General features: G+C 44.8%; 1 protein-coding gene across 1 annotated transcript; it reads right to left on the bottom strand.

Annotated features, from left to right (window-relative positions):
• Positions 1-511: 511 nt before the first annotated feature.
• Positions 512-4,144, bottom strand: LOC127186453 (cancer/testis antigen 47B-like). The gene is made up of 3 exons (XM_051142817.1): positions 3,406-4,144; positions 1,510-1,551; positions 512-525 (listed from the first exon to the last, which is right to left on the bottom strand). The coding sequence occupies exons 1-3, from the start codon at positions 4,142-4,144 to the stop codon at positions 512-514; spliced, it is 795 nt and encodes a 264-aa protein (XP_050998774.1).
• Positions 4,145-11,534: the final 7,390 nt, after the last annotated feature.

The raw sequence follows: 11,534 nt of genomic DNA, 5'->3' as shown, positions 1-11,534 counted from the left end.
CTCAGAGAATACTAAAATCAGTAGGTCCAAATGAAAAGACTATTAGGTGTAGCCGAGAGGCCATAGGTTGAAACCAAATGAAGTTGTAGTTACTAAAACCCAAAACAAGACTAGGAGCACAAGCAAAAGAGACAGCAGCCATCACACACCTTTGAATAATAATTATTATTTCAACCAATTGCTTCAACCAAGGCATTGTGTCCCATCTCATGCTCTGTATGGGCACCCAGAGACATGCTGACATACACAAACATAAAGATAAGCAAAACAAAATGTGTAAGGTCTCTTGAAATTCTCAAAGAATTGGGATACTGTCCCTTATGTTTTTCACACAGCATGTGTCCAATGAGACTAGCTTTATGTTAAGTATTCAGTAGGTACAGGAAAGTAGTGACTTATGTAGGAGAGAACAGAGCTTTAAAGCCTTGCTACCCCACATACTAAACCTGTTGTAGAATTGACATCTAATTGCACTTGGAGCACCATAAAATAACTAAAACAAGTATGCTCTTCAGTTACAATAACCTGGCCAGAGAAGCAAAAAGCAGATATGATTCAGAAGTGTTTATCTAAATAAAAGCTACCAACGTTTCTGTTCTTTCTTTTTAAAACCTTTTTTCCACTTTAGTATATACTTTCAACTATATTTGTAACAGGTAAGAGAAAAGGCACATGTAACTGGACAGTATCATGGAGTTTTAACTAAAGCCTGGAATTTCATCTTCCTGCTTATAAAATGGTTTTACCTATTTGGCTGCAATAAAAGAACTAAAGTAAATACGAAATAGTGAAATATTATCTCCGTCCAACAAACGTGAAAGAAGTAAAACTGAATTACAGTGTGGCCTCCAAGTATGCCTGTTTTATTTTAGCACATGACAGTGTCTAATTTGGAAGGTGAGCAAGTGATGTTAAATTTATAATTAGGAATATCGCTGATGAACGCTGGGATTAAGTCAGTGTTGATGAAATACTTTTGAGCTAAGAAATGGACAATCTAAATTTGGTGACATTCAATAAGCATTCTCTCTTCATCCTTTTATTGCTATTCTTCTTCACTATAGATGAGAAGGAGAGAAAAGAAACAATTATACCAGATTAATCTCCTTCCTACATTTAAGAATATGTTCAGTCCTTGTCCATGTTTGCAGTTTTTGTGCTATTACTCAAGTGAATTACCAAAGTTCAACATGCTTTCCCCTTATAAATCAAACCCGTGGCTACCAGAGTGCTTATGCAACCAATCATGTGTTTACACCAGATTTTTGGTAGTTGGTGTCTGTAGGGGTGAGGGCATGCACATGTGCATGTGCACATGTGTGTGCATGAAACCCTGTGCTCCGTACCTGAGACTCAAACTCATAGCCTTGCACATGCTAACCCCACCCTCTACCCCATGGAGCCAACACCTCAGTCTTGTTTATTCTGCTTGACAGGCTCTGTTGGCATGTAAAGGAATGCCTCTATCTATAAAAGCCAGTGCTAGGTGCACATGTGATGCTTCCTTACCCTCCAGACCTTCGGCTTCCACATAGTTCACCAGGCACTTAGCTGTGTGGACAAAAAGAGAAAGAGGAGAAGAGAAATTGAGCATTTGAAGAGATAGCCTTTAAATTTGTATTATCAATTGGGATCTAAATGATCCTATTAGGACTACATTTCTTTTCACTTGTATAAAATAAAAAAATGTGACACTAAATGAATATGTAGGTGTTAGCCAACAAAAATGGTCCTACCTGAAGTGTCTAACTGTTTTACAATTTGTCTGTAGTGCTCTAAAAGGCACTGATTCCTACTTGGTACAGGTAATGGCCTAAGTGTGGTGGAGCCCTGAAGATTCAACTGGGGCCTGGCCCAGCCTCTGCCACTGTTACTTCTGACAATTGCTCTCTAAACAGAGACTGATCTAGATGTGATACAGGGGTTGAATCTAATAGGTTTACCACTTGTTAGTAGTCTTACATTCCTGGACAATAGAGCTTTGAATAGCAGGGACAACCACCAAGTTTTAATCACATTCTAAGACATGTTAGCAATAAACTTAAGGTGAATTTTGTTTGATTCAAAATAAAGTATTCCTCAATTAACTAGAATTTGAAAAGAACAAGGGTCAACTGAGAAGTAACTACAGGGGGATTGATTGGTGCTCCTAGCTATGCACAGAAACCTGGATTTGCTGGTTATGCAGCCTTTGGCATCTGGGTCCATTTCGGCAAATGCTTCTTGGTTTTCCGTTTCTTCTTGTCCGGTCCCTTCACCCAATACGTTGTGATTTTCATTCCAGCTATCAGAATGGCATTCACCTATTTATTCAGGAAAGACTATTACAAAACATACACACACATACACACACTCACACTTACATTGGGCCACACACACAAAATAGCCTAACTCCTAACCAATAGCACCACCTACATCTACCCTTGAGAGAAATAGCAGGTGCATGAGTAACTCCAGAAACAGCTGTAATTGAGTTCCTTTCTGGTTTTCAGGCTACACTTCCCTACTCTTGACACATCTGCCCAATGATCTTTTCCCCAGGGACATGTCTCTCCCTTTACCAGAAAATATCCTAAGCAATGAAGTACATTTCTTCTCCTTAGAAGAAGAAATCAGGGGCATAAGTCAACCACCTTGCACCCATTATACCTTGGGCAGAATTTTGGAAGGAAGCTCCTTGTTTTGCCTCAAGCAATTTTTCTCAATCCATGAAGATTAAGGCTTCCCTTCCCACCAAGTGCTCCCAAACCATGTCCATGCAGAAAACCACATTTCCAAGAACCTTCACACTTTTCAAAGCCACAGACTCAAAATGAGGAATGCTATTTACTGGTTCTTTTGTTGTCAGGCTTCCCTTCTACTAGCTCCCAAGCTCTCTTTTGGACACCTTGCCTACATAGTGAGTTCAAGACCAATCTATCCTGTGTGAGACTCTGTTTCAGAACAAAAATGTGGAAAGGTTGTCATAGAACTGGCCCAGTGAAGTAGGCCTTTAATCCCAGCACTCAGTGGCCCCCAAGAGGCAAGAAATTGTGAGTAAAAATCATCCTGTGTTGCCTAGAGAGTTCCAGACCAGCCCAACCCCAACAAGTAATGAGACCTCTCTCTCACAACAAATGAACAAAAGCAAAAACACTAACAACTAACAAACCATTTAAAAAAAAAAAAAAACAACAGACAGCTTTGACCTTAGGTAGGGGAGCCATCCAAACATTCCTTTCCCCACCTGATTGAGGCCAACACGTAGAACAGCTAATTGTTTCTGCCCAGTAAAGGAGCAGCCTTAGCCAAGGCAGCAGCCTCCCTCCCTCCCGAGCCTGGTCATTTGCCTATTTCCTTCTTCCCCATCACTGCCCACTGCCCAGCACTGATGGCTTCTCTAGGCACCTAGGCCTGATTCCTTACCTTCTGAGGCCACGATCTGCTTTATGACTTGCTTTGGTGGTTCTGCTGTAGCTTCTGCTGCCACCTCTCCTGTGCCTTGTTCTGTGGGTTCCTGGGCTGCCCTAACTACTGGCTCATACAGGTGACAATCTTCTGCTTCCTCGAAATCTTCAGGCTCCTCAAACTCTGGAAATGTGGAGATAACCTCCCGCAGGCTCCGGGTCATGCCTGATCCCCGGCTCTCATAGTCCGAGGCCCTCACAGTTGATAGGATGGGCCCGGGTGGTACTTGGTCCTCACTTGAGTGGTCAGACGAAGAGGTGTCAGATGTTTCCATGGCATCGGGGACCCTACTCAGCATGTGGTTTTTGCTATACACACGATTCACAATGGCGTGGACTAGCTCCATAAACATAATACGGAAGTTAGGGACTGGGAAATGTCGCGTATTCACCACTATATCTGGATCTACTGTAGGGCGTTCCTCCTCCTCTTCCTCCTCCTCCTCCTCCTCCTCCTCCGACTTTTCCTCAGACTCGGCATGCTCTCCCCTGCCACCTGCTTCTTCCGGGTATCTTTCAGGCCCAACATTCTCCACCTGTCCGGGACTAAGTCCTCCAGGTATATCAGAGACCCGGTCCAGGCCGGACTCGCAGCCTAACTGTCCACCTTCGGCTGCCTCCTGTACCCACTCTCCCTCAAGTGTTAATGAGTTGTTTTGGCTCTCTTGGGTTGTGTTTCGTTGCCCGGCATTAGACATGACACTAGTTAGTACGTCAACAAGGCCTTGATGGAAGTGGGATAAAGACGATACTGACTCCTCGGACTGCCAAGGTCTGGGCGATGCGGAGGGATTATGGCATCGACCACCAGCACACTTTGGTAAAGATTGTGATTAGGAAGCTGTTGGCTCCTAAAGACATTCACTGGGCCCTTAGAGTTATAGAGGGAGCTTCGACAGACACCCCAGGTGACAGGACCAAAGTCTTGGATGGTACCTGAAGCAGTCTCATGGAAGTAGCAGGGACGCGGTGGCAGAACACACCAGCCCGGGCAGATGGCAACCTGAGAGTCTCTCGTAACATCCGGGGACTACAAGGGTTATTCTGTGAGTCATAGAGGTTGGGGGCGTGGCTTATGACACTTATATAAACTGTTTTGTCACCACATAGCCAGCTGTAAGCTGATTCGTTGATGAGCGAAGATGGTCATGGCCATCGTCCAATAATGGATCAAAAACCTTCCATTTTTAGGAAACACCTTAACGAGTGTTGTGTGTGCGTGTGCGTGTGCGTGTGCGTGTGTGTGTGTGTGTCTGTGTGTGTCTGTGTGTGTCTGAGTGTGGCTTTAGAAACCCAGGCCTCTCATTAGCTCCAAGCTGTCCCCATCCCTCCTCTCCCCTCCTCTTTTAAAGTGTCTGTGCCAAGTCAGTGCTGGAACCTAAGGGAGGCAGCTCAGAAGAAGGTATCTGATTCCCCTAGCACTGGCATGAAGGGCATTCATGATCAAGCCGATGTCAGCGCTGGGAACAGAACTAGTGTCCAATGTTGATATCATAGTTTTTATTTTATATTATTATATTTTCTGTTGATATATTTTATTATCTCTTAGAAGCCTGTCCTTTTCTAATGAGAGGCAGAGAGGAACTGAATCTGGATGGGAGGTGAGGTGAGAAGGATCTGGGAGCAACAGAGGGAGGGGAAACCATAATCAGGGATAAATTTTGTGTAGTGATAAAATTATTTTATGTAATAAAATGTTTTATGTGATAAAATAATCTTGTTGGAGGTTGGTCTGGTGCTATGTATTCTAATGCTAATTACTGGTCCCCAAGATCTGGTTACACCCAAGAGGAGCACATTCTCACATACACCATGTGATGCTGTGTCACATCCCTCAGTCCAGCCCAGAAAGAGTGACTTATTAGCAGTTAGATTTGGGTGTGTAGCTGAGGGATAGCTAAATAGCTTAGAAGTTTGATATCTACCTAGATCTAGTGATTTAAGCTTGTAAAAGAAATCACAGTCTCTCTGTGACAATTAATTTGGGAGCTGGCAGGGTTAAAGAAAACTGTCGCTTTAGAATCTATTTCAATAAAAGAAAAAATAGTGACACTATCACTTCCTGAACAATTATTTGTTTTCTATCTACTGTTACTACATTCCTCAGGAAAAATATTATGCTTTTAAGATGACTTCATAAGGAAAAATAAGCAAATATGTCAGATATTGGTGAAAAAGACTAATTATTAGATACTGATTTATGAATTTATTTAGTGATTTACTTAAAGTGCTCCTTGTAATTGCTTATTTGCCAAGCATGACATTCCTTGCTACCTGGAAGAAAATAACCCAGAGAAATAGCTAGAACACCAGATAGTTGCCTTTTACAATCTGCTGACTGCCTCATGCCTTCAGCAAAATCTCCCTTGTTTGCCTACCTGCCCTTGTGGTTTTAGAGTATCAAATGAGAATGCAAACTAGAGCCAGGACTGAGGCCTTTCAGGAGCTCTCTTGGCTTCAGTCCAGTGGTGGCATCTCCTCTCTTCTGCTCTCATTGGTGTTGGAGTACTTAGTCCATGAAACTTCCTGAATCTTTTCTGCAAGCCCAAGCAAGATCTCCTTCAGCCGGACTGCGGTTGATGAAGAATCATTGCTGTTCCCAGGCCTCTCAGCTCTCTGAAGGTCTCTGCATCATAGAAGCCTGCACCATTGAATGAATTCTGGGGTTTCACACCAGTGGCTAAGGAAACTATGAGGCCCAAGAGTACAACATGACAAGACTAGGCTGAACATCCAGACCAGGTAAGGACCAATGGGGAGACAGGCAGGGAGAACCAGATGGCTTGATCATTCAACAAGGGATTGCATCCAAAGCCTCAAAATGGTACCAACGTGACATTGTTCTCCAAGGGATAGGCTCAAAGTCATATCAAGGCACTGGTAGTCTCCATAGAAATTGAGGCATGGGATTTAAAATTAAGGCAGACAGTGGTAGCACAGACCTTTCATCCTAGCTCTTCAGAAGCAGAGGGAGGGGGAGCTCTATGAGGCCAGCCTGGGCTACAGAGGAAGTTCCAGGATATCCAGGGCTACATAGTGAGATTCTGTCTTGAAAAACCAAATAAATAAGCTGATAAAGAAGGAATGTGTAACATCTGAATGGAGAGTGAACGAGTTTTATGAGAAATTTCACCTTGCTAGGGCCACTGGATCTGCTTGGGGCCAACCTGAGGTTCTGCTGATGTCATTTCAACTGAATGGGCACACAGCTCCCATAACAGGAGATGACCAAGTCTAGGGGACACTGTGGAAGCACCACCATTGACTTCCCCAGAGGATATAATTTTGACTGCGATACTGCCTGCCCCTTCTGGCTCCAAGTGCTGGCATCTCTCATTGCTGAGGCAGGGCAAGACCACCTGATTCCATCCACACTGGTGTGTGTTCAGTGCAATGCATACCTACTGGTCCTGTCAGTCAGCTCTGTCAGACTCCACAGCCATGTCGGGTGCTCACCACACTCTAGTCGGCTACATTGCAGGGATGAACAGTTTCCAATATGTCCACTCCGGGAAAATCCAGCCCCACTCCTCATTTCAGAAGATGAAAGGTATGTTATCCAACCACATACTTGCTTGAAGAGGAGGGAAAGCTCCTCCATGATTTCAGATTAATTATAAAAGAAACTCCCTCCTCATGGCCAGACTTAAAGGACCAATCTACTCCCCAGTTCAGATATGGAACTTTTTTTTCTTATGGGAGATGAAGCCTAAAACAGGGGACTAGGCCCTCACATCAATAGACTCAAAACAACAGTATACAGACAAAGGGGCCTGCTTACCCCAGGGGGCAAAGAAATTTAAAAGCAGAGACCAAATCTTCCAGCTCCTATAAATGGTCTGGGCCCCGGATGTAGCAGTGGTACACTGCTAGGCTCTCACAGAGTCAGGGTCGAGTGAGTCAGGGAAACCAACCGGCAAGCCTTCAGCCAAACAAGCTGCGCTCTGGGAAGTCATAGTCTCCAGTCCCCTCTCATTATCCCCTAACAGGTATGTTTCACAATAGATGAGCAGACAGATAGACAGACAGACAGACAGACAGGCAGGCAGGCAGGCAGACAGACAGGGAATGTATAACTTCTGAAGACTGCCTGATTGCCACAGATAGGAAAATAATTCAAGAAGTGACAGATCCCAGTCCAATCCTTAAAGCTCTTGAAGCAAGGTCCAGCAGTACTTACATCCCTTAGAATCAAGAAATAAGAGAAGGCTGGGCCTTGTGCTGCTGCCTTTAATCCCAGCACTAGGGAGGCAGAAGTTGGGCAATCTCTGTGAGTGTGAGGTCATCCTGGTCTACATAATGGGCTCCAGGCCAGCCAGCACTACCTAGTGAGGCCCAGTTTCAAAAAGTTAAAGAAACAGCAGTATCTGACACTGGACATCCACACATAGAGGAAGTCAATAGGCCACAAAGATGGGTACACATCCCTATTTACTGTTGCACTATTCAAAATAGCTCAAAATGGAACCAACACAACTGTCATGTACCAAGGAAACATGATCTCTATTTGCATGAAGAAATGATATATTGAGATCATTATGCTAAGCAAATAAGCCAGACTCAGAAAACCAATACAACATTTTTACTATATATGGAAATTAGGGGGTGTTGTGTGTGTGTGTGTGTGTGTGTGTGTGTGTGTGTGTGTGTGTGTGTGTTTCATGGAAGTGAGAGGAGGGCCCATCCCATCAACTGTGAGGGCCTCCGACTATGAGAGTCGGGGATCAGGCATGACCCGGAGCCTGTGGGAGGTTATCTCCACATTTCCAGAGTTTGAGGAGCCTGAAGATTTCGAGGAAGCAGAAGATTGTCACCTGTATGAGCCAGTAGTTAGGGCAGCCCAGGAACCCACAGAACAAGGCACAGGAGAGGTGGCAGCAGAAGCTACAGCAGAAGAACCACCAAAGCAAGTCATAAAGCAGATCGTGGCCTCAGAGGGTAAGGAATCAGGCCTAGGTGCCTAGAGAAGCCATCAGTGCTGGGCAGTGGGCAGTGACAGGGAAGAAGGAAATAGGCAAATGACCAGGCCCAGGAGGGATGGAGGCTGCTGCCTTGGCTAAGGCTGCTCCTTTACTGGGCAGAAACAATTAGTGGTTCTAGGTGCTGGCCTCAGTCAGGTGGGGAAAGGAATGGTTGGATGGCTCCCCTACCTAAGGTCAAAGTTGTCTGTTGTTTTTTTTAAATGGTTTGTTAGTTGTTAGTGTTTTTGCTTTTGTTCATTTGTTGTGAGAGGAGGGTCTCATTACTTGTTGAGGCAACACAGGGTGATTTTTATTCACAATTTCCTGCCTCTTGGGGACCACTGAAGGCTGGGATTAAAGGCCTAATATCACTGGGACAAGTTCTGTGACAAACTTTCCATGGTTTTGTTTTGAAACAGAGTCTCACACAGGATAGATTGGCCTTGAACTCACTATGTAGGCAAGGTGCCCAAAAGCGAGCTTGGGAGCTAGTAGAAGGGAAGCCTGACAACAAAGAACAAGAAATGGCATTCCTCATTTTGAGTCTGTGGCTTGAAAAGTGTGAAGGTTCTTGGAAATGTGGTTTTTTCTGCATTGACTTGGTTTGGGAGAACTTGCTTGGAAGGGAAGCCTTAATATTCACTGATTGAGGAAAAAAAATTGCTTGAGGCAAAACAAGTAGCTTCCTTCGAATGTTCTTCCCCAGGTGTAATGGGTGCAAGGTGGCTGAATTATGCCCCTTTATTTACTTCTTCTAAGGAGAAGAAATGTACTTCATTGCTTAGGAATTTTCTGGTAAAGGAGAGACATGTCCCTGGGAAGAGATCATTGGGCAGATGTGCCAAGAGAGTAGGAAGGGTACCCTGAAAACCAGAAAGGAAATCAATACAGCTGTTTCTGTAGTTACTCATGCACCTGCTCTTGTCCCAAAGGTAGATGTGGGTGGTGCTATTGGTTGGGAATTAGACTATTTTGTGTTTGCTCCATTGTGTGTGGGTTGTATGGTTTGTAATGTCTTTCCTGAATAAATGTATGGGTTGTCTTCTGATGACCGAATGAAAATTACAACGTAGTGGATGAGGACGCCGGACAAGAAGAAACGGAAAACCAAGAAGCATTTGCCGAAATGGACCCAGATCCCAAAGGCTGCAGAGCCAGCAAATCCAGGGTTCTGTGCATAGCTAGGAGCACCAATCACTCCCCCTGTAGTTACTTACAGTTGAGCCTTGTTCTTCTCAATTTCAGGTTAATTGAGGAAAACTTTATTTCGAATTCAAACAAAATTCAATTTAACTTTCCTCCTAAAATGTCTTAGAATGTGATTAAAACTTGGTGGCTGTCCCTGCTATTCAAAGCTCTGTTGTCCACCAATGTAAGACTACTATCAAGTGGTAAACCTATTAGACTTAACCCCGTTATCACATCTAGACAAGTCTCTGTTTAGAGAGCAGTTGTCAGAATTAACAGTGGCGGAGGCTGGGCCAGGCAGGAGTTGAGTCCTTAGGGCTCCACCACAGTTAGGCCATCACCTATACTAAGTAGGAATCAATGCCTTTTAGAGCACTACAGACAAATTGTAAAACAGTTAGACACTTCTGGTAGGACCAGTTTTTGGTTACTAATACCTACCTATTCATTTAGTTATCAAGTGTTATATTTTAAACAAGTCAAAAGAAATGTAGTCCTCATAGGATCATTTAGAATCAAATTGAAAATTAAAATTTAAAGGCTATCTTTCCAAATGTTTAAATTTTCTTCTCCTCTTTCTCTTTTTGTCCACACAGCTAAGTGCCTGGTAAACTATGTGGAAGCCCAAGGTCTGGAGGGTAAGGAAACATCACTTGTGTACTTAGTACTGGCTTTTATAGATAGACGAATTCCTTTATATACCAAAAAAGCCTTTCAGCAGATTAAACAAGACTGAGGTCTTGGCTTCATGGGGTAGAGGGTGGGGTTAGCATGTGCAAGGCTAGGAGTTTGAATCTCGGGTGACAGGGTTTCATGCACAAACATGTGCACTTGCATTTGTGCAGGCACACACTCACATGCCATGCCCTCTGCAGGTGAGGAGAGCCCATGGGCAGAATGAGAAATGACAGCTGGTGAAGAAAAGGAGCTGATGGTAGCTGAGGTGAGAAGGAAAGCTGAAGTGAAGGCTGGAGGCTCAGGCAAGGGGTAGGGACTGGGGTGAAGAGGTATGGGTGGAGAGGAAGAGTGGGGTTTAGTGAAAGGGAGCTGAAATGAGAGAGTGTGCTGAAAGGAATGGAGCTGAGCTGAAAGGGAAACTGAAGTGAGAGGAGGTCTGAGGAGAGGGGTGAGAGCCAAGTGGAGAAGTGAGGGCTGAGGTGAAGGGTGGGGTTGTGGCAAAGTGTGGCTGCAGAGTAGATGGAAACTAGGTGAGGGCTGATGTTCCAGGCCAGTGAGATGAGGGGTAAAGGCTGACCTGAGAGGTGCAGAGTAATTATGATGGGTGGTGAACTGAGGTGTTGGATTCAGGTTGAGATAATGCATGCCTGAGGCTAAGGGGGCTGGAGGGGCTGAGGTGTTGGGGCTGAAGGGGACTGGTGAAGGTGAGTAGCTAGAGCTGAGGTGAGGGGGCTGAAAAGAAAGCTAGAGCCTGAAGTGAGAGGGGGCCTTAAAAAGAGAGCTGGTGGGGGCAAAAGCACTGAGATGGGGAGGAGAGGCGGGGGGAGGGACGGATGGAGGGAGGGAGGGAGAAGAGAGCACACTGGGGACTGAGATGAAGGAATAGCTGTAGTGAGAAGTAGAAGCTGAGGTGAGGGGATCTGAAAAGAATGATGAAAACCTACATGAGCATTAGGGGGCTGAGGCCAGGGGTGGGGTGAGTAGTAGGGGCTGAGGGAGAGAGAGACCCAAGGGGGAAAATGGTTGAGGAGCTGAGGTAAGAGATGGAGACTCAGGTAATGGACAGGGTTGATGGAGTAGGGGCAGGAGGGGCAAGAGTGTAGGGGCTGAGATTAGAAATGGAGGCTATGGAGCTGGAGAGATGGCTCAGAGGTTAAGAGCTCTGCCTGTTCTTCTAAAGGCCCTAAGTTCAATTCCCAGCAATCACATGGTGGCTCACAACCATCTATAATAATATCTGGTGCCCTCTTGCAGGCAGAGG

The sequence above is a fragment of the Acomys russatus genome, unplaced genomic scaffold (genome assembly GCF_903995435.1).
Source record: "Acomys russatus unplaced genomic scaffold, mAcoRus1.1, whole genome shotgun sequence".
Lineage (NCBI taxonomy): Eukaryota > Metazoa > Chordata > Mammalia > Rodentia > Muridae > Acomys > Acomys russatus.
Note: the sequence above shows the minus strand (reverse complement) of the source record. Positions and strands in the feature narration are given on the sequence as shown.